Below are 22,536 nucleotides of genomic sequence, written 5' to 3' on the forward strand. Positions count from 1 at the left end.
TGGAGGACGGGCATGGTGGGCACAGCTCGCTCTGGGTTTTGTTTTGCAGGATAGAGGTGCCTTTAACGTGAGTGACTGAAACATCCTGGAGCTGCTCATCTCTGCACTCCTGTCCCTGATTTTCATCTCAGGACGCAGGCAAGTATCATCCCATATTTAGGCAGAATCTGTCATTCTCTTTATGGACACCGATCTTTCACGGGGGAGCAGATGCACAAAAAACAAAGCTTGAGTCCCTCCAAGGAGTGCACATCTTTGTTCCTGAAGGAGTAACTATGCGTGGGGCTTGCTCTGCCATGTTTCTGCCCCACCACCTTCCAACAGCTGAGAGAAGGTGGAACACCCGCAGCAGCAGCACCTGACCCAAACAGAACCATTAGGTGGTGGTTGAAGTGCCCTCTAAGACACGCTGGATGGGGCTTGGAGCAAGCTGCTCTAGCGGAAGGTGTCCCTGCCCGTGGCAGGGGTCGGAACTGGGTGAGCTTTAAGGTCCCTTCCAACCCAAACCAGGCTCTGTGGTCAGGCTGGAACCACCTCCCCTGCCTGCGCTGTGGGCCCCGGCTCTCACAGCCTCTTCGAGGGGCTGCAGGAGCTGCCCCGGCCCGTGGGGACGGTGCCCACACGCGTTCCAGGCACAACCTCGGCGCTCTCGAAGCGCTCCCGCCACCAGCACCGCGTGGACGCCCTTAGGCCGGGCCTGATGCCGCGAGATCCGCCCCTCGCGATGCCTCGGAGCGAGCTCCCGGCCGAGCCAACACAAGCGTGCGCGACGGCAGAGCGCGAGCACCCGCGGGGCCGCTCCGCGACACCGGCGACACCCCACGACAGGCGACACCCACGACAGGGACACCGCGCCACAGGGGCGAGGCCCCGCCCCTCTCCCCAAGCCCCGCCCCTCTCCCCTCACGGCGGAAGCCGCCGCTCCCTTCCGCCGAAGCAGTTTTGGCGCGCGAGCCGGGCAGGGCCGCGCCCGCCATGTCCCGCCCGGAGCCGCCGCCCGCCGAGCCCGGCGCCGCCATCGAGCGGCTCTGCCAGGAGCTCAACCTGGACGCGGCCAGCGCCGCCGAGGCCCTGCGCGACTTCACGGCGCTGCGGGGCACCTACAGCCTGGAGGTGAGGGCGGGCGGGCCGGGCGGCGGGGCCGCGTCCTGTCAGGGAGCGGAGTGGGGCGGGCGGGGCCGGGTCCTGTCAGGGGCGGGGCGCGGCCCCCTCCCGCACCTCCCCGCATCGCGCCGTCCGTGTCCCGCAGGGTGAGCCGCTGCACTGGCTGGCCTGTGCCCTCTACGTCGCCTGCCGCAAGAGCCGGGTGCCCACCGTGGGCAGCGGCCTGATGGAGGGGAACGCCGTGTCGCTGACCAGGATCCTGCGCTCCGCCAGGCTCAGGTGAGCCCCTCCCTGCTCCGCTAAGGGCTCTCCGGGCAGTGAACGGCCGACATTAGATACTAGGAAGGAATTCTTCCCTGTGAGGGTGCTGAGGCGCTGGCACAGGGTGCCCAGAGAAGCTGTGGCTGCCCCATCCCTGGCAGTGTTCAAGGCCAGGTTGGACACAGGGGCTTGGAGCAAGCTGCTCCAGTGGAAGGTGTCCCTGCCCGTGGCAGTGGGTTGGAACTGGATGAGCTTTAAAGTTCCTTCCAACCCAAACCAGTCTGGGATTCCGTGATAAGGTTCCTACCAGCTCGGGAACCCGCTGCTGTTCCCACAGCCCCGAGCGCTGCAGAACGCGTGTCCTGAGGTACTGGTGTAAAAGCAATAAATCTTCTTGTTGGAAAGGGAAACAAGATGCAAATCCTTGCCTTTCAACTTCAGGCCTTTGAAGAACCACCCGTGTCAGCGCAGCAGTTGTTCCACCCACGTCAATTATTTCTTTTCCTTTTTGTAGTTAATTGAAGCACAAACAAGACCTGGCTGTCCCATTAGCGATCCAGACTTGAGTTGCCAGCGTACACCTACAGCTAATGGGTTTTGTGTAGGTAACAGGCACGAACCCGTGTTTGTGGTTTCACTGCTTCCCCCTCCGCACACTTGAGGCCGCCTTTCCCTTCCAGCCCTACTATACCTGACACGGCTGTGCTTGCAGCCTTCAGATACAATCAGTGATTCCATGCATGTGCCATGAAGGGTCAGGGAGAAAAGCACAACAGGAGGTGAAAAGCTTACAATACATGCAGCTTAGGAGTCTATTCAAATAAACAGTAAACCTATATGTTGATCAGATTAGTTGTTAAGGAGCAAATATATTGTATTTTGGCCTTTTCTTTTTCTTTAACTAGACTAAAGGAAGCGAGATAAAGCTCAAAATAAAGCAGACTTTCCTTCTTTCTTTTAAGTCTAATTCAGTTTTTTAGCAAAATGAAGAAGTGGATGGACATGTCAAATCTACCACAGGAATTCCGAGAGCGAGTGGAGAGGCTGGAGAGGAATTTTGAAGTGTCAACTGTGATTTTCAAAAAATTTGAACCAATATTTTTGGATGTATTTCAAAACCCTTACGAAGAAACTTCAAAACCACAGCGAAGCAGGAAACAGAGGTATTTTTTGAGGTTTCATGTGACTTTTCTTTGTAAAGGGCTATACTTAATGTGAAAGTCTGGAGAGAGTCTTTTTACAAGGGCCTGTAGGGACAGGACAAGGGGAATGGCTTTAAACTGAGGGTTGATTGAGATGAGCTCTTAGGCGAAGCTCTTCCCTTTGAGGGTGCTGAGGCGCTGGCACAGGGTGCCCGGAGAAGCCGTGGCTTCTCCATCCCTGGCAGTGTTCAAGGACAGGTTGGATGGGCATCCTGCTCCAGTGGAAGGTGTCCCTGCCCGTGGTTGAGCTTTATGGTCCCTTCAGCCCAAACCAGTCTGGGATTCTATGATTGTGCTTTAAAAAGTGATGTAAAGTTCCAAATCGGCCGTGGGAGGGCTCTGTTAGAAGTGTGGCAGCAGCAAAATGATGTGTTTGGGGTCACAGGCCTGTGGCAGCCATTAGCTCAGGAAAGGGCCAGAAGGTTGGGGATGCAAAATGCTCCATGGAGTGAGGTAAGAGACTGTCAGTCAGTGGAAGCTGCAATAAGGACATGTAGCTTAGATTGTGATGCACCTGGTGCAAAATGAAGGTAAGACAGCAGCTGTGTTTTTTGAGCAAGGAAATGGAATGAAATTCTTACTGTAAAACAGGTTCCAGCTTCCTGGAACTGAAGACTGACTTCTCCCCACTCTTCCTCCTTGACAGGCGGATGCCCTGCAATGTTAAAGATCTCTTCAACTTCTGCTGGACTCTCTTTGTGTACACCAAGGGTAGGGCCTGCTTTTCTTAGCTGCATGGTTTGTACACCTTCCGAGTTATGAACTGCTCTTGTGTTGCTTGACATGATGTGCTGTCTCTTAAAGGTAATTTCCGTATGATTGGAGATGATTTAGTAAATTCCTATCATTTGCTTCTGTGCTGCTTGGACCTGATTTTTGCAAATGCCCTATTGTGTCCAAATAGAAGAGATTTGCTAAATCCATCATTCAAAGGTATAGTGGGGACAGATAATTTAAAATCAAATATGCTTTGTTCTCTTAGTGCTTTTCAAATGAAGTTAAAGGGAGTCTTTCTTCACCTTCCTCCTTTTTCTCAGGTTTACCAGCGGGCTTCCGGATGACAGAGATCAAAGCCTCTGAAGATCCTCCTTGCATCATTGCCACACTCTGCGAGCTGCATGATGGGCTTTTAGTAGAAGCAAAAGGAATAAAGGAACACTACTTTAAGCCATACATTTCAAAACTGTTTGATAGGAAGGTACATCTCAGTAGTTTTAAGAATGCACTGTAGTGCTCAGATGCTCAAAACAACTCCTATGGGTCCTGCAGGAAAATGTACTAATAGGCAAGTGGACTGAGGCTGGGCTAGGTTTTCTTTGCATGTATTTTAGCAGAAGCAGAATTTACTCTTTACTCTTAATGATGTGTGCCATAAAGTTCTCTGTGTTTTGCCTTTTTCTGTCAGCAGAGAATCTTTGATTTCCTTTCTTGGCAGTGGGAAACTGACTTGTGGTCAATAATGATTTGTTCAGGCAAAAATGTAATCTCATTGTGAAATTATTGTGTGGAATAACTGCCACTATAGTGTGGGTCCTCCTGCTTGCATTCAGCAAAATGCTTTGGCAGGAAGAGGTTGAGGTTGCAGGTGGACAGTTTATTCTCTCTGGTTTTGGCCCTGACAGTTTTTTCCAAGCTCTGTGGAAGTTTTAGTGTAGTCACTCATCAGTGCAGTCCCGAACCTTCCAATGGAGCAGAAGTTAAAAGCATCACTGTGAAGACTGAGTTTATCAATAGCTTGGTTAGAACTGGGCTTTGTCCTCATCTATTTGTCTTCCTAATGGTATTGTAGTCCTTTGGTCTAGGCAAAAAAAAAAAAGGTCCAGTTATGCTCCTAAGTTTTATTTTCTTTTTGGCTAAAACCATCATGCCCTGTGACAGTTGGAACAGTTTTCATTTCATTATGTAAAATATTTCTGCTTTTTATTCTTAGATTTTAAAAGGAGAATGTCTGTTGGATCTTTACAATTTCACTGAAAATAGGTAAGTTACAGCTTATGTTCTGAATCTTGAGGTAGATTTAGATTAGATATTAGGAGGATATTCTTTACCATGAGGATGCTGAGACGCTGACACAGGCTGCCCAGAGAAGCTGTGGCTGCCCCATCCCTGGCAGTGTTCAAGGCCAGGTTGGATGGGGCTTGGAGCAACCTGCTCTAATGGAAGGTGTCCCTGCCTGTGGCGGGGGGTTGGAACTTTGAGGTCCTTTCCAACCCAAACCAGTCTGGGATTTCTGTAATGCAGGTTTTCCTGTTCCTTTACCTTAGCGTAACTAATCGTTTTTAATTATTTGACAGTCAAAGCTGTTATCTGGCTGAAATTATTTCTGGATCTGACGTGTCAAATGTCAGCTATGGAGTTTCTTCCTTAGTGTCAGGTTTTATGGTGCTTGCCCTTATTTTCTGGCACGTGTAACCTTTGAGTAATCTAGTGCAAATCAGAACCTTGCCTCTGAAGTTCGTGGATATGTTTCTATACACACCATCAAATATTGTACCTAAGTAGGGAAGTCTAGATTCCTGTGTCAGTCTCCAGCTGTGTGTATAAATCTGTGAATGTAACTAATGTACTCAAAAGAAAAGGAAGCAACAATTGCAAAACCACAAAAAAGAGGTAGAGCTTTTCTGCGGGGAGTGTAATTGTTTCAGAAACATTTTAAATTCACTTCTGAAAACTAATTTAAATGCAAAATACGAACAACGGCTGCTTTTTCTGCATCCCTTAAAGGTGGGTTTTTTTTTTCCTCCTTTTCCAAAAATACCCAGTAAGTTGTTTTTTCAAGGTGAGTGCTGGTTTGCTTTGAGAATTTTGAGTGAAGACTCCATTATTTTAACAATGTAGATAACACTCAAATGTAGATATAAAGTGTTTTTGCTGTGATCTGTTTGAAGCAGTGAAACTTTCAGTATTTCTACTTAAAAATTAATAGCATTACTTCAATAATACTGTGATGTGGAAGCATATGAGTAGTCCCTATTCTTTCCTAAGTAGCTTGATGTCTAAAGGAAGCATGGAAGCCTTTCTGTTTCTTTGTCCAAACTTGGTTTGCATGCAGTTTGCTTGGGGTAATGAAGTTTTGTTGTTCACTGCTGCTGAAAGTAATCAGTGCTTTGAACACACCTTGGTTTCCATTTTGTACCTTGTCTCCACTGGCATCTTTTTATTTTCAGCAGTTTAACCTTTGATGTAAACCCTGGACTTCTCTTTCAGCAAAGCCCTGAATAAAGAGTATGAGGAGTATGTTCTGACAGTGGGTGACTTCGACGAGAGGGTTTTCCTCGGCGCTGATGCTGAAGAAGAAATTGGCACACCTCGAAAATTCCCTGTAGATATACCAGTAGGGAAAACAGCAGCAAGAGCTCATGTGGAGAGTCATCTCCAGCAGCATTTTGAAAAGGTGATTTGTTTAACCTGTTGATCTCACTGGAAGTACTCCTTCAAGTATTTTTATCCTTGTATGCTATTTGAATCTTTGAGGGGACTTTGAATTTCTCGTTCCCGAGAGGAAGATGATGAATGCTATTCACAGGCTTCAGTCTGCTTTCCTGTGAAATTCAGTAAATAACTATTCCTTAAACAGGATCAGAGAATCATAGAACGGTTTGTGTTGGAAGGGACCCTAAAGGTCATCCAGTTCCAACCCCCTGCCATGGGCAGGGACACCTTGTACTAGAGCAGGTTGCTCCAAGCCCCGTCCAACCTGGCCTTGAACGCTGCCAGGGATGGGGCAGCCACAGCTTCTCTGGGCACCCTGTGCCATTGTTGAATTTACAGGTGTTAAGATTTAAAGTCTCATTTTCTTATATTTTACTTAAAGAAAACCCAGACAAAACCCCTCTGAGTTAATTTCAGTCTGCCAGGAGATTTGGGATTTTTTCTATTGATGGAATCCTGGGAAAACCTGAGCTAATTGTGAGTCGGTTTTGAGATCAGTTTTGATGTCAGCCTTCAGGTAGCATAATAATGAGATGCTCATTGGAAAGGTTTTTGAAACAGTTCTTTTGCCTGATTTTTAGTTATTATTTTCTCTGACAGAAAAGGTCATTTGCCCCTTCAACTCCCCTGACTGGAAGAAGATACCTACGAGAAAAGGAAGCTGTCATCACCCCTGTTGCTTCAGCAACACAAAGTGTGAGCCGGTTGCAGAGCATTGTGGCTGGATTGAAAAATGCACCGAGTGAACAACTCATAGCTATTTTTGAGTAAGTACATCCACTGCAGCTGCTCTCATGGAAAGGGAAACTCATCTTTTCACTCCTGTGACTGCTTTCTTGCTCAAATTTGACTTTTGTGTGGTGCAGAATGTTTTTGTCTGTGTTTCTGTATTGCTTCTTGTTGAGCAGTCTTCTGTTTTATAGATGATCTCATCTTCTGGAGGAGAGCTGAACACACACACCCACTCCAGTTTGTTACCACTAATGTATTAATGTACTTTCAGCTTTTGCTAATGTTAATTTAGCTGCTTGCTTGAAAGCCAAATGCTTTTTTGTTTGCTTAAACTTAAAACAAGTATGGCTCAATTAAAAGATACGGTAACTGTTGGCAGAGGTTTTCCGGGTGGAAGGTAATGTTAGTTAGCAAGCCTTTAAGTCTTTCACTTAAAGAGTTGGGATATATGTGCTTGCCTGTTGTAGCATCCTTCCTACCACCTTGCTCCTAGCAGATACATTTTTTTTTTTCTCCTGAGCTCTTGCTTGCTTCTGCATTTGTTCCAAAATCTGCATAGCCTCTCAACTCTATTAGGAAAGTTAAAAAGGGAACAATATTCCTGTATGTTTTGTGTTTTCCTCTGTTCTCCATGGGAAAGCTCAGTATAAGCAGCTTTGCTTCTTTTTATTTGGGTGGTATTTTTTGTTGTTGTTGGGTTTTGAGGCTTGTTTGAAACTTGACGTTTGTTTATACAAGCAAGGCTTTTCTCTTTGTGTTCTGCTGCAGGTCTTGTGCACGCAGCCCTATGGAAAGCATTATGAGCAGAGTGAAAGAAATAGGTGAGAAGTTCTGCTGCAGCTACACTCAGTCAACAGATGAACAGCCAGGATCACATATAGGTATGGACATGAAATGCATTGGGATGTTTCTGAATATTAAATCAAGGCAAATGACATGCATACATATACTGTCACTAAAGTATATAATACTGTGGAGCTATTTTTAACCCAGAACATATCCAAACAGAAAACTGTTGCTGTCAAACAGAACACTTGAAAGAATAAAAATGTACTACAGAGAAAATCCAAGGCTGAAGATCAGAATGGGATAACTGAAACTTTAGCCGCTCCTAAACATTGTAAACTTGCTTTCTTCTTGGATTAGAATTTAAAGGGAATGGAACATGAATAGGAAAATTCTAATTGCAACTGTCTGCAAAGTTATATCACTAGAAATATTAAAATACATAATCCTTCAAAACACTTTGAGAGTTTCATGCTATTCTTGTCACCAGTGGACTACTAACCATACTTTTTTGAGTTGCAGTCTGTACATACACACGTGCACTATTTTCTCACAGAAGGACAAACAGAAGGTCAATTTAGTCTAAGACTGCTTTTGCAAACAGTATTGGGCTTCATCTCTTTTGGTTTTAAATTTCAGATTTTGCTGTAAACAGATTAATGCTGGCAGAGATCTTATACTATAAAATCTTGGAGACTATAATGGTGCAAGAAATACGAAGACTGCATGGGAAAGATTTGACTGTAAGTGAAGAACTGGCAAAAGAGGACAACACTTTTTGTAACCCTCTCTGGGAGGGTTTTCTTCAGACAGTTCCAGAACAGAATAGCCTGCAGGAAAGCAATTTGTGTGCATTGTTACTGTTAAAAAAGGAGGAACATATGGGAGGTGCCTAAAGGCAGTTTTTATTGCTATTAAAAATGGTATAGTTCTGGCATAACCATCTTAGTTTGTGTTGCCTTCTGGAATTGTGACTTTATGGAGAGATAACTTTTATTCCTTCTACCTAATGTACTTATCATTAGATAGAAATGCTTTTGCTCTGCTTTGTGACTCACAATAAGGAGGCCAGATCATTTGGTTATAATCTGAAAAATGTGATTATTTTGGTGCTGTTGGTCTTCTTACAGTCTTTACCGTTCTGAACTTCCCTGTAAAATGAGGAGTTTGTGGAACGTAGGAGAAAGAAGTAGCTCCTCTCTCCAGCTATAAGCTCTGTAGTATTAGTGCCACAAAGCTCAAACTCCCGTTTCCCAAACCTCAAATCACTGACATCTTCTGTAATCTCCTCAGGCTCTCTTGGAACAAGATGTCTTTCACCGCTCTCTCATGGCATGCTGCTTGGAGATTGTGCTTTTTGCATATAGCTCACCTCGGACCTTCCCCTGGATCATTGAAGTTCTTGACCTCAGGCCATTCTATTTCTATAAGGTAAATAAATACTGCCTTAGGACTGCAAGATGCTGGTTTTCAACCCTTTTTGCTGTGGGCTGCTTGTCTGAACGGAAGGAAAGCTTAAATATTGGGGTATATCCTCCAGCCTAAGGGGATATACCTGCTTGTATCATCCTAGGTCTGCTGCACATGTTGGGTGAGCAAAGCAGGTTCTTACTGCTTTTGTTTTGTACATGTTTAGCAGTTTGAGACAGTGCCTTAAGTAAATCCCTGGGAGTGGGTTGTTCTGCATTGATGAGATGTTTGCTGTCTACTTCCAACCCTTTGATTGCTTTTGGGGAAGGGTTTAAAACCATCAGAAGAGGGTTGGGGAAGATTAAAATGTGAGGAGGAGGCTGGAGCATTCATTGAAGAGAAGTTTGAAACAGAATGCAGAAAAAAATAAGGATCTGAGTGTTAATCATGAATACTATGACTTTCATGTGTCTTATTACCATTAGGTAATTGAAGTTCTGATTCGGTCTGAGGAAGGACTTTCCAGGGACATGGTGAAGCACCTCAACAGCATTGAGGAACAAATTCTTGAGAGCCTTGCCTGGACTCAGGACTCAGCGCTCTGGGATGCCCTCCAGGCATCAGATAACAAGGTCCCAACCTGTGAAGAAGTATGTTACCTCTTTTTTTTTAATTAGGAAATTCATGCTCTTTTTCTTACTGTTGTTTTATACTGAGAACTGTTCAAATGAGACAATTGCTGCAGAAAAACCTTCCATGAATAGATTAGCACAAAGAAGAGAAATCTATTTGTTGTCTTAACACTGACATTAACATTTCTTCTTTCTCAGGTAATATTTCCCAGTAATTTTGAAGCAAGCAATGGAGGAACCGGATTTGGGCATTTGCCTATGATGCCAGTATCTCCTATAATTCATCCTCGGGTAAAAGAGGTTCGGACAGATCTTGGTGGGAGTCTAAGGCGGGGTATGTTCAAGGTTTCTGATACAATTTGAATGTGTGAATTTGAGGAGAGGAGGTTTAGACCTCTTTATAATTGCAAAAAGCCATCTTGAATCTGAATTAAGCAGTCAAAATTGTGAAGCCTCTTTGATCAAGGGAAAGCCTAACTGTATGTGTTCAGAGGAATAGCACTTGCAAATATTACTTATCTCCTAAGCAGACTGGAGTGTCTGTAATCCTGTGTGTTCCTCAGTTTCTTCTGCAAGCTAGCTTGGTTACTCTTGTCTTCCATGTGGCACCTGATTGTGAAACTGAGCTGTCTGGGGCAGCCATGAAGTAAAAGGAGACAGTTAAACTATAGGTCTTGTTTATATCACCCAGGAATAGTGAACTGGGAGATCAATTACTAGAAGCAGTTTGAAGGTTAAACTTTCCTCCTCCTGTGGATAAGCATTCACATGAAGCTGCTGCCCTTTTGTTTTTTGTTTCTCCTCTGTGTACCAGACATGCAGCCATTGTCCCCAATATCTGTTCATGAGCGCTACAGCTCTCCCATGGCTGGAAGTGCAAAAAGAAGGCTCTTTGGAGATGACACCCCCAAAGAAATGCAGATGGAAAAAGTTTTAACTGAAGGAACTAAGTTGACAATTGCTCCAGCATCAAGCATTGCTGCTGAAAATGTGTCAGCTTCTCCTGGCCAAACAGTGCTGACCATGACCACAGCTACAGTCCCAGGAAAAACAGGACAGAAGATCACCATCCCACTGCACGGTACGAGTTCTTCCCACTTGTCTTCTCTACTAGATATTAGTTTAAATCTAGATTAAGTGTTTTAATCTCTACTAGATTAAGTGTTCAAGGCCAGGTTGGATGGGGCTTTGAGTAACTGGGTCTTGTGGAAGGTGGCCCATGGCAGGGGGTTTGAACTAGATGGTCTTTAAGGTCCCTTCCAACCATAATGATTCTGTGGTTCTGTATTATGCTCGCTCTTAAGATCTGCTTAGACCGACCGTGTATCTTGTACATGTATTGCTTATTCGTTTTAAAAGAACATGTATCACTTTATCCAAAAAAAAGCTCAAGCTCATACTGACATGTCTTCCCGTGGAGACTTCTGATACCTGACAAGCATCTTCCTTGTGAACAAAGCTATGGAGTTCTTGCTTCTTCCAGTTACACCTCGCACTATAGCGTGTGCTGTCAGGTTTGCAGGATAATGCCAAAAAAACGAAAGGGAATGCCCACCTTCCCTAAAAGAGTGGCTAGAGAAATTGTCAATTCTTGTCAACTTTGTACTTCCCGATAGTTTTAGAAATGATTTTTCACATTCATATTCTTCCTTTAACCATTACCAGACATATAAGTTTTAATCATTTCTGAAGACTCTTAAAGGGCAAAGAGTCTTTTTAGCATCCAGTAGAGAAGGATGAGGTGTCTTGTGTATGAAGTGTTCGTGCAGGAATAAATGATTTGCAGTTTAACTCTGCAGCATGAGGACAGCAAATGGTTTATTTCTGGATGTATCATCTCCAGGTATTGCAAATGAAATGGGTGGGATCACATTGATACCCATTTTGATGAATTTAGGTCAGCCATGTAAGACAGAGGCACAAGCTCCCTGCCACCCTCAGGGGAACCAAGCACATGAAGTGCATCCGTCATCAGGAAACAAACCAAAGAGAACGGGATCCTTGGCACTGTTCTACAGAAAGGTAGGTGTCTTCATGAGGAATTCACATTTTGCTGCTGCTTGTGGCTGTGCTGAAATTTGCCTCCTTGTGCAGTTTTCATGACCTTTCAGTCTTCATGTGCTTTTCCTTTGGCGTGAGCAGTTCTTAGATACCTGGGAGAAGGGAAAAGATGTTGTCAAGTGTTACAGAGAATTCAGTTTTCCCCCTTCCCCTGCCCATGACACGTTCTGTGGTTTGGGTTCTTTTTTTTTGTTGAATTAACAGCTTTTATAAGTAATTACCTAAGAAATACCAGTGGTTTTTACTTCTCTTGTTTGTTTTTACTAACTCTCACACTTTAAAGGGGTAGACTTATCAGAAATGAGATTATTCTCCTGCGTCTTGCTCATTCAAAACCACACTGTTTCAAATCCTGCATCTGGAGACTCTCATTTGCAGTTTTCTGAGGCCTCCCCAGTAGTGCTGATCCTGCTGGTATGTGGCCTCAGAAAGCAGTGGTGAATTGCACACTGTCCAGAAGTTTCTAGAAGGATTATGAAGGATTTAAGGGGCAAGGTAAGAACTGGGTGTGAAACAAGAGAAACTTGTTTCTAGTTTCTTTCATTTCCAGCGTGGAGTGTGCGAGGGCCCTTTGGAGGAGGCAGAGGTAGCTGCCTAAATGCCTGAAAAGAATATGCACCTACATTAATCTCTCAAAAATATTAGAAAACCTATTTTTTGCTGTTATGTTCTTACTGGAGAAGGTATTTTTAGAAGTTTTCCCCCTTTTAGGGCATCTGTGTTGTCACCCTAGAGAATTCTACATTGAACAGTCTTTAAGGCAAATTTTAATACAGAAACTGATTCCTGGAAACACTTGTAAGCCACATCCAGTGTCTGAACCATTGGTTCTTTAATGCTGATAGTGACAGTATCTCTCTGAGAATGGATTAAAAATGGATTAACTTTACTCTCAGCTGGGGAGTACTTCAGCTGTAGCCCTGTGTTTTACCAGCCATGTGGTAGGCAACATAATCCTCTCAGAAGGAGGACTAAAATCTTCACTTAAATTGGTCTTTAAATGTTGACTTCTTTACAGTGATCATCATATTCAAAATGATAGTTCTTCCCTACTTTCCTTTCTTGATCCTGTTCAGTACAGCAAGTGAAAAGGAAATGAACTCTTTCTGCTTTCTGACATAAAGAATGTGCCTAATTTCTGTCCATGAAGCAAGAACTTCTGAAGTACATAGAAGAGGCTTATGTTGCACTTGACATTTATCTTGGGGTTTGAGACAGATCTTTGGTAATCAAAAGGGGAAGAAAAAATTCCATCATCTTGCTAATCTAAGATTATATTTAATTAAAGTGTGCCCCTTCTTTGTGCTTGTTCAAAGTGTTCCGTTGCAGTGAGCGAGGTGTAGAAACTATAGTCAAAATGGTTTTAAGCAGGTTTCCTGTGAGCATTAGAGATCCAACATCTGAACAGAGGTGACACCTTAGTCTTTGAAGACATTGTCTTGGGCAAGGGAGAGAAGTTTTGCAGAAATGACTATGCAAATATAGAACAGCTCTGCTTTGAGGACATCACTTTTGCAGGCGAGGTTAAGCTGTTTTGGCTTCACTTGTTTCTGTGTGTCTTCCAGGTTTATCATCTGGCAAGTGTGCGCTTGCGTGACCTGTGCTTAAAACTGGATGTTTCCAATGACCTGCGCAGGAAGATATGGACGTGCTTTGAATTCACATTGGTCCACTGTGCTGATCTCATGAAGGACAGACATTTGGACCAGCTCCTCCTCTGTGCCTTTTACATCATGGCAAAGGTGACATGTCGTTCTAAGAAATTCGGGGTATTTTATGTCAATTGAAAATGTGAATTGTTTTCCCAGTTTACAGTTCTGATAGTTTTTTTTGTGTCACATTACTGGAGGGAAGAGAAAAATCCTTCCAAGAAGTGGATGAATCCCAGTGTATTTTTTTCCTTGTCTTGGATAAATCTTTAAAAGTTCCCATCAACCAGCCAGTTGGTTAAGAGAGGATTTTATTTTTCCTGAGCACTGGGCAACACAAGTGGTGTGTGGTCTCATTCCCCCCATATTTGTGTTTTCTGTCCTCTTTGTCACCTTCATGATCTATGTAGTCTGAACTGAAAACCCCATTACAGCTTATTACTTTATTTTGTAGTGTCACTAATATAAAGTCAGAAAATGAGTAATTCCTAAGCATCATAAGCAGCAAAAAGCTTTTGTAGCTAACAAGGAATACCTAAACAAGAAAAATAGTTGTTTTTTCATATTCTCACCACCAGTACTAAGTTTTAAAATTATGTATTTAATCCTCAGGAAAACCTGTACAGAGGGAAGTGAATTGAGTAGACTGAACCAAACTTGCTGCTGCACTTGATGTTCAACAGACTCTTCTTTTCCAGGTAACCAAAGAGGAACGAACGTTTCAGGACATCATGAAAAGTTACAGAAATCAGCCCCAAGCAAACAGCCATGTAAGGAAATAGTATTGCCTTTCCTTGTAGAAAGCTCAGATGTGACTTTTCAGATGATGCTGCTGTTAAGGGAAAAGTCAGTCCCCTTCAGTGTTATATCCATTGTCATTCAGATGGATTTCACCTGATTTTCTGGCTTCCTTGTTTTCCTTGACCAGAGTGTTTTTCCCTGATGTCCTGCAGGTTTATAGGAGTGTCTTGTTGAGAAATATTTCTGCTGATGGCCCGTTGGAGAAAAATACAAACCAAGATGCGGAGATGACAGAAGGTAGGTACAGCAAAGTCATCTGTGCTTCTTAAAGTACACCTGTGCGCTTTTAAAGAACCAAACTGTCAATAAGGAAAAGTGAAGCAAGTTTTACAGTTTTGAATGTATTAAAGAAAAGCAAATGTATTGTTTGAAGAGAAACCATCTTGTCAGTAGCTCTCCTGTGTGTTAGGTACATAAGATACACTTCCTACTTGGAAAATGAGCTCATTTTGTTTCCTTAAGTTTGGTTGAAATGTTTGGTTGAAATGTTTGGTTGAAATGTTTCCCTTGTGTCAGTGACACTGCAGTTGTTCTTGAATCTAACTGGGAATAGATGATCTTTGAGGTCTTTTCCAACCCAAACCATTCCCTGAGTCTTTCTGGACAGCAAATGTTTAATGGAAATTAAGAGCAACTGGAATACTATGACAGGGTTTTTTTTCTTAACCTCATCTATCCTGAAGGCTTAAATAGGGAGAACTTGTTTCAGAAAATAGAAATGGTGACTCTCTCAGACCACCATTTTCTTATATTCAGGTTTCTTTTAAACAGGTGATAGTTTTTTTGCTCTCGGTTAGAGGAGAAAAGGGACAAGAACATTTGAGAAAAGCATGAAAATTGTGCCTTGCTTGTTTTTAGTGATGTGTCAGGAACCTGGAAAGTCACAAGCCCATGTGTGAGTCCGTGAGCAGAGCAGATCTGCAGCCAGGGCACATGCTGAAATGTAGAAGACTGTTCCAGGCAGTGAATACCCACTTGTGGCTGGGATTCATCTGCTTGAACAAGTATTAGAACCATTTTTTAAATGCCTTTTGAGGGTTTCACCATGGTCCAGGAAAGTGCTGAGCTCCTGTAGGTTCAGCAGCTCCACAGTTCTTGGATGTCATAGAGCATCTAAAGTGGCACTGGGCTCTGGTGCTTTGTCAGACAAAGGTACTTGGTTACAAAGTTCTTGAGTTGCTTTTCCTGCCAGACTTTCTCTTCAGTTAATGGATTTGTGTCTCCTTCATCTAGTATAAACTCCCACTCTTCTGACACCAGTTTACAGGAACATACTCTTGTGTTGTGACACAAGGCAGACACACTAAGGAGTTACACGTACGGGTATCAGCTGAAGCTTTTGATGTCTGTTTCATAACGCACTGGTTGCAAGAGGCTTTATTCTGTGTTGCCCTTTTTTTTGCTTGGCAGTAAAGAGTACAGAGGACTGAAGACAGAAGGTTGTATTCTGACTTAGTTAGGGGAGAGAGAACATTAATGTGAATACACTTGCTGTGTGGCTGCAGCTTTTCCCACCAAACAGCTATTTCGTAACACATCTGAACTAATGATGCCGTGGCTTCCTTGCAGCTGACCCAAGTTGAGCATGAAGCTGTTCTTTGCCAACTGATCACAAAAAACTTTCACAGAAGCTAAAAGCTGGGAGTCACCAGACTGCTTAGAAGTCAGTTTTGAGAGCAACAAATGGCTTTGTACCACTCCCCAGAATAAAAGTGGGAAAAAGGGCCCATTGTGCTACCATTTTTGGTACAGCTCCAAATGTTCATAACCACATGCAGCACACCCTGCCTCCTGCCTGAAGCACACCTCTAATTCACCACATTAACTAGTGTATTTATGGATGAGTTCTTGTCAGTTGGATAATGTAAATTTGAATGTGAAGCACCCAGTTTGCTGATGCCGTATCTGAAATCTGAAGCACTCTCTTATTGTCAGACTTGTCTGTGAAAACTGGCAGTTCCTTGGGACGATCCGCAGAAGAGAGCTCCAGTGAGTCGGGAACAGAGGAGAGAGGAGATCTCATCAAGTTTTACAATGCAGTCTATGTAGAAAGAGTGAAATCATTTGCCCTGAAGTACGGTATCACAAACCAGGACCATGTAGTAAGTAAAGCATTTTGGAATTTTGCTCTGTCAAATGATAAGACACAATAATTCCTGACAGCTAAACATGTCAGTCTTTTTTCTCTGTTATTCACATGGTGTGGTTATGAAACTGTGGTATGAGGAGCTGCCTAAGCAGCATTTCAAGAGGACAAATGCAGATGCAGCATTGTTTACAACCTGCTGTCAGCTTCTTTATATTGATGCAATACCCATTTGCTCAAGTGCCTGTGTTGTATTTCTGTTAATGCATCTGGAAACCAAATTTGATCTGTTCTTTCACTGTTACAGGCTAAAATGTTCTAAAGAAGACCTGAAATTTCATTAATCTTTCCTTCTGTGAAATTACTGCTCTTAAATATTTTCAGATTCAGCTCTTACCAGATTTGTCCTCTCTTGCAGATGGAAGCGCCTCCTTTGTCTCCATTCCCCAGCATCAGGCAGCAGACAGTGTCTCCTCGCCGCATCTCTCAGCAGCATGCAGTTTATGTTTCACCCCACAAGAACGGCGCCTGCTTGACACCTCGATCTGCACTCCTGTATAAATTTAGTGGGAGCCCTTCCAAGGTAGAGAGCAAAAAGGTTGAAAAGAGTCAATCTGAGGGAGGGTTAATTAATCTCCTAGTTAGGATAGGATATGTTCTAACACAGGGATTTTTCTTTAATGAGGCTCTCAGTTTGCAGTGAAAGGTAGAATTCTTTTGGTAGGATCCATCACTCAGTCAGCAAAGAGGTTCAGAAGAACTCTTTGTTCTCAGATAACTGAAAAGCAGAATAAGTTTGAAATGGAGTTGTAGTAACTCATGGGTTTTTTTTTAATCCTGGTTGCAGAGTTTGAAGGACATCAACAATATGATAAAACAAGGTGAACACAGGAGTAAGAAGCGAGCAATAACGATTGACAGTGACACTGAATCTCCTACGAAGCGACTCTGCCAGGAGAACGATGATGTTCTACTCAAACGTCTCCAAGATGTTGTCAGTGAAAGAGCAAATCACTAAACCTGGTTTTCTGCAGGATCTAAAAGCTATGGAGTCAGATACAGCTGTCATGCTATTTACTTCTTGCTTTTGTATACAGACAACTGCCAAGTTTCTTTAACTTTGCACTTGTACCGGACTTCCACAGGATGCAAAAAGCAAGGGTTAAGTAGTGAATGCCAGAGAATGGCAGATGATGGTGATCTTCATTCCCAAAGGGCAGCAGTGCTCCAGGTTACTCTGACCTGTTTTAGCAGAAGAGTGAGGTGTAGAAAGCCATACTGGGATGTTCTCAAGCCTAGTTGTGGAGTTTTGTGAGTTCTGAGTGTAACTCAGCTTCTAGGAATACCATTTTGATTTAGGTTTTTTTTTAAGTAAGAATGATGAGGAAGCGAGTGTTAAGTTTCCTCAAGCTTTTGGTATTTGAGGAAGAAACTTTGAAAGTGCCTTATTTTTAAATAATGTAGAATTTTATGCATTATTCTACTCTGGAGTAACTGGAGTGGAGAAAAATTCGTCACTTAGCCTCAGGAAGAGCTGAGCAGTTTTGAACTGATGCATGATTTGTGCTGTGCTCTATCTCCTGCCACGACATCAGCAGAAGTGTATGTTGTGACATGGATGGGACAGCTTCTGCAGTAACAAAGGCAGGAATTAGTACAAGTAGCAGTGACTTAGATTGGACACTGCCATCTGGTAAAGCACTGTGATACGGTTCAGTGAGCCTGAATTGCCTTTCTCTGGAGTCAGGGAAGGCTGCCATGGAGCTGCTCTTTTCCTGTTGGAAGCCTAGGAGCAGCCTTGCCGTAGAAGCTGTTCGTGTGTATTGCAGCTTCCTGTGAACCTGTCCAAATGCACAAATTCATCTAACAAGTTGTCTCTTCATTTTACTTTTTCCTGAAGATCGTAGCCTCTTGTGTAGTATCTACACTGAATGTAAGCCCATAAGATAAGGCAGGTTTGTATATACTTGGGGGTGGGGGTTTTATAGCTATTGAAGGCTTTGATTCATTGGAAATGCCAGCATCTAATTCTTACAACTAAGTTTTTTTATGCTGAGGAATTTGGTAGGGTTTGTTTAACCAAAATGGAGAAAAGTCAAGGTTTATCCATTACTGCGCATCAGTACCTTGATCTTATTTCATAATTACATTTAAGATTAGAGCCATGGAGAGAGTTCTCCGCGCTGTATTTTTCAGTTTGTGTATATTGAACATCAGCTGTTCAGTATTTTCTGTGAAGAAAAAATGAACGATTACATAGGACTTGTTTAAAGAGCTCTGTTCACTTCACTGCTTGGTTGGTTTAGTATGTGCTGCATGGTCTGCTGGACCACAGCTCCAGGGAAGGATGCTGCCATGATTTCAAGCAGATTCAGCTACTGAATCTGGCCAGCAACGATGGAGGAAAAATGTACTTAAAGGTGTACGTGTGCAGGGATCCTACTCAGCAGTGAGCAGGAAGCTCACAAACTCTGTAACTTGTTCTTGAATTATTAACTACTTAATCTTTCTTTAAACTATCAGAAAAGGTGCTTATTTCTAATAGGTTTGACTGCAGAGAGCTGCAGTACGAGGAGATGGCCACTCAGTGGACAAGGTTTCATGTAGATTGGTCTGTTCAGTTCCTTTTACTCAGTTTTTAGTATTTGTCTTCAGATCTTGAGATAAGAAGTACAAAAGACACAACCTTTCTGTCTTGATCTGCTCCTCAGTGCTGTTCAGTGGATACAGCTAGGTCCCTAAACTCCTCCTCTGTGGTGGGGGAGGTGAGGAATTGATTCAGCTTTGGGCAGTGAAGTGTTTCTGTGTTAGAGAAAGGAATGTGCTACAACTGGATGCAGTCCAGATTTTCTTTCCACCTTTTTAGGTGTTAGAAAACCTCTTTTTGGACCTGTTGGACAGCTCAACCAATAGCTTAGGCAGAAATCTTGTAACGGTTTCAAAGTGCCTTTACATCTAAATACATATTTTATAATAAACAATTAAAAAGCATTTTAACCTGTGTTGCTGTATTTGTTGTGGTCTTTCTGTGGTGATCGTTAAACAGTGCCTTCTGCCTTCATTGTCTGTAATGTCAAAGACCTCAGGTTTTTCTCCCTCAAATTTCTTTGGGATTTCTTTTATTCAGTTTAAATTAGTGTTTCACATGATATTTCTAAAGCCTCCTCCTGAGGTTTCTGTACTGTTTGTGCTTCAGTCAGATGTGGGTTTGGGGAGGAGAAGATAATACCTTACTTGAAATAACCAAAAAGCACTGAAAAGAAGATCCTGCAGTGATAGGTAGTGTGCCCACCACAGGAGCTGTGCCCCTAGCATGGGCGAGCATCACACTTGTGAGCTCCTGTATGTTGTGTAGGTGAGGCTCTCAGTGCTATGGTTTAGTGGTGGTCTTGGCAGTCCTGGGGTAGTGGTTAGACTTGATCTTAAAGGTCTTTTCTAATTTAGTTGATTCTATGGTTCCTGGTTCCTGACCCTCAGCACTGCACTGTCCTGGCTGCCTTCTTCCTGGGTGTGCCAACGGTGTTTGAAACTGGGTTCAGACAGATTCAGAGTTGTTCCACCTGGTTTCGTGCTGTGTTTGTCACTACAGAGAGGCATGAAGCTGCCAGGGAGGCAAAGCTGCTTACATCTCGGTTTTCAAAAGACTTCAACTGTAGTTACCAGCCTAAAGGAGGATGTTGAGGGGCAGAGTTGTGAAAACGTGGCTGACTCTTCTCTTTGTAAACTTCCTCTTGCAGGCAAGAGTGGCACTGAGGGGAAAATGTCATGGGCAGCAGCAGGAAGTGAGAAATGAGGCTACTGTTTGCCAGACTTGCATACTGCAGCCTTTTCCCCAACTGAGAATATCACCTCCTTAACCCTGCTGGAAGTGGATTCAGAGCTTCCACATCTGCTACAGGTCAGTTTTGAGTCAGTTCAAAGGTTGACACCACTAGGGAGAATACCCTCTATACATATATAATAGGCATAAACTTACTAGCAGTTCACATGTAAGCAGTATGTTAATGTTAGGTTGCCACATCCCAAGCGCTGCACTAAGATGTGGCTTCCAAGAAAATTTGTGGTTAAAGTGCATATAAGCAGTGTGAGGAATCGAAACTGATTTTCCATTTAGTTTCCTGTTAGGAAATACTCTTCTATTTCTATCTTGTGACTCATGGAGGGTGTGTTCTTGTTTATTTGGGTTTCTCTGTTACTTGATGCCTGAGGAGCTGAAACTGGGGACACAAAAGGAGGTGCTGTGAAGGAGCTGCAAGGGTGTAAGAAGGGCTGGGATCTCAGATGAAGGAAGCTAACATGTCTAAATCTGCCTCAAGTCTAAAGAATCTGAGTTTACTGTAACCTCTGTAGTTTACAAGAAGCATGTAACTCATCACCCAAGTAGCAGTTCTTGACAAACAGGTGTCAGATGAACAGGGTGCCAAACTCATAAAACTTTTCATCTTCCTCAAGTGACCAGAAGCCTATTAGATGCCACGTGAGTGAGGTGTATTACTCCTGTGGTTCCCAACCTGCTCCTGGCCAGGGCTCATGGCTGTCCAGGTCCATCTGGGCTAGAAAGCTGGGCAGAGCTGATGGGCACCAAGCTCACGTAGTGCCTCATCTTGAAGGTCAATACACCTGAGTAACGGAGATCCTTTGGTTTCAGGGAGCCCAATTGACCCTGCATGTGCACTCCTCTCCCAGACGGGGAGCTGCTTCTCAGCTGAGGCACGCTGAACTTAAGCTGTGGTATCTGTACTGCAGGCATCCCCTCTGCTTTCTCTTACATGTTATCCATCACAGTGCCCAGTAACAGAAAAAAAGCTTTGCAAGAGTTAAGTTGCAGAAATTTCAGCTAGTTAATGTCTAGATATGGGGTCAAGCAGTGAGGTTGTGGAAGGAACTGGTGCCAAGTCACAGATGGCTTTGCTGTAAGCTCTTCAGTTTCTTGGCAGTGCTGCTTCAGAGAGTCCAGCATCACCAGGAACGTGCTACCAGAAACCTGTAAAGTGAAAAAACCAAAATGAGACCCTAAACAGAATAATCCCTCTCCATCCTGGCTTTCACCATTCCCTTGCATTTTTTTCTGCCATCGCAGGGGATCCTGTTGGATCCATTTTGGGTTTCTGTGCTGAGCTGCATGCCCAGAGCTAAACCAGGTTTCCCTGCTTGCTCAGCAGTGAGGAGAACTGAAAGGGCCTTCAGCAACCTTCACTGCACAGAAACAAGCATGAAGCTAAACAAATACTTTTTCCTCCTTTCCTTTTCCACGTGCTTTGCTTGGTTGCCAAGATTTGTGCAGAACAACGCCCAGCTTAGTGTAGTATTTTCTTTTTCTTCCTACTAGTGAGGGTGAAATGGGGTAATCATCCACTCTTGCTACACCGTGTGTGCATGTGGTGTTGCAATATCAGCAGGTTTTGCACTGATCAGTGAAGGATGTCCTGCTGGTTTGGGGTATTCCTTCCCTGCCGTTATAAGGCTATGAATGCAATGAGATTCCTCTTGATGATTTTATTTTTACGAGCACTCCAGATGCATTTGGCCTGTGGGTAGATACGTATCTAACTCCTTGCTTTCCCCTAAAACCTCTTTAGGTACCTTTAGGTAGGTAATGTGAGTATTGAGCTACATAGGGCAGGTTTTGACACTGGTAGAAGTACAGAATGGGCAGGTGATGAATTATTCCTTAGAAGGACATGCACCAGTGCCATTTGGGTCAGTTTTGTGGGAGAGGGGAAATGGAGAAGGTAGAAGGTGATTTTAAATGCTTGTGTTCCTTAAGGGATTTGGCCTGTTCTTGTTTTACAGTTCCCTTCCCAGAAAAGGAGCATTTCCTTTCATGGGTGGAACCAGCTCTCAGCCAGTTTCATTTCAGATGGTAAGGGCTGACAAAAATCTCAGACAAACCCAGAGGGGATGTGGAGACTGAGCCAAATGAAAACCAGGCAGCAGCCCTGAAGTGCACTTGCCTAACAAGAGCTGGGAAGTGAGGAAGCTGAATATGTGCTTAGAGAAGCAAATTACTGTAGCATGGCAGTAGAATGTGAGCTTTGTTCCACACCAAAACCTCGTGGAAAACCTGAAGAAAGGGTGTTTTGCTAAGGCAAGGATTTCTTTCCCCAGACCACCCCCCCCCTCATGTCTCAACTGTGGTGGGGAAGTTGTGATGAGAACACAGCAATTCCAGACATGTGGGTTGACCTTGGCTGGCTGTGAGGTGCCCACCCAGCTGTTCTCTCACTCCCCCTCCTCAGCAGGACAGGGGGACACAATACAATGAAAAAGTTCATGGGTTGGGATAAGGACAGGGAGATTATTCCCCACCTACCAGCACAGAAAGAAGACTGGAATTGGGGAAGATTATTTTATTGCCAATTAAAAATAGAGTAGGATAA

General features: G+C 43.6%; 1 protein-coding gene across 4 annotated transcripts; it reads left to right on the plus strand.

Annotated features, from left to right (window-relative positions):
• The first annotated feature begins 901 nt into the window (after positions 1 to 901).
• RBL1 (RB transcriptional corepressor like 1) lies at positions 902 to 17,199 on the plus strand. Of its 4 annotated transcripts, none has more exons than XM_057399950.1 (22): positions 902 to 1,113; positions 1,250 to 1,383; positions 2,328 to 2,528; positions 3,214 to 3,278; positions 3,372 to 3,500; positions 3,605 to 3,765; positions 4,498 to 4,547; positions 5,775 to 5,961; positions 6,600 to 6,766; positions 7,500 to 7,612; positions 8,157 to 8,260; positions 8,811 to 8,948; positions 9,413 to 9,577; positions 9,758 to 9,893; positions 10,374 to 10,640; positions 11,403 to 11,581; positions 13,186 to 13,362; positions 13,968 to 14,039; positions 14,223 to 14,307; positions 16,006 to 16,172; positions 16,575 to 16,739; positions 17,004 to 17,199. In XM_057399950.1, the coding sequence occupies exons 1-22, from the start codon at positions 976 to 978 to the stop codon at positions 17,172 to 17,174; spliced, it is 3,171 nt and encodes a 1,056-aa protein (XP_057255933.1). In that variant the 5' UTR covers positions 902 to 975; the 3' UTR covers positions 17,175 to 17,199. The 4 variants fall into 4 exon arrangements, 3 of the variants coding, with proteins under 3 accessions (XP_057255933.1, XP_057255934.1, XP_057255935.1); XM_057399951.1 differs by having other exon boundaries at positions 11,457 to 11,581; XR_008971017.1 differs by lacking the exons at positions 16,575 to 16,739; positions 17,004 to 17,199 and adding an exon at positions 15,331 to 15,509 and having other exon boundaries at positions 16,006 to 16,129.
• Positions 17,200 to 22,536: the final 5,337 nt, after the last annotated feature.

The sequence above is a fragment of the Pezoporus wallicus genome, unplaced genomic scaffold, assembly GCF_028554395.1.
Source record: "Pezoporus wallicus isolate ANWC-B61680 ecotype Strahan unplaced genomic scaffold, APGP_CSIRO_Pwel_v1 contig_13267, whole genome shotgun sequence".
NCBI lineage: Eukaryota > Metazoa > Chordata > Aves > Psittaciformes > Psittacidae > Pezoporus > Pezoporus wallicus.

What these genes read in the sequence shown, in the direction of transcription:
- RBL1 (XM_057399950.1), top strand. Translation starts at nt 976, where the DNA reads ATGTCCCGCCCGGAGCCGCCGCCCGCCGAGCCCGGCGCCGCCATCGAG. An exon ending in TCCAGCAGCATTTTGAAAAG is followed by an intron (nt 5,962 to 6,599) that starts GTGATTTGTTTA and finishes TTTCTCTGACAG; the next exon opens with AAAAGGTCATTTGCCCCTTC. An exon ending in AGGTCCCAACCTGTGAAGAA is followed by an intron (nt 9,578 to 9,757) that starts GTATGTTACCTC and finishes CTTCTTTCTCAG; the next exon opens with GTAATATTTCCCAGTAATTT.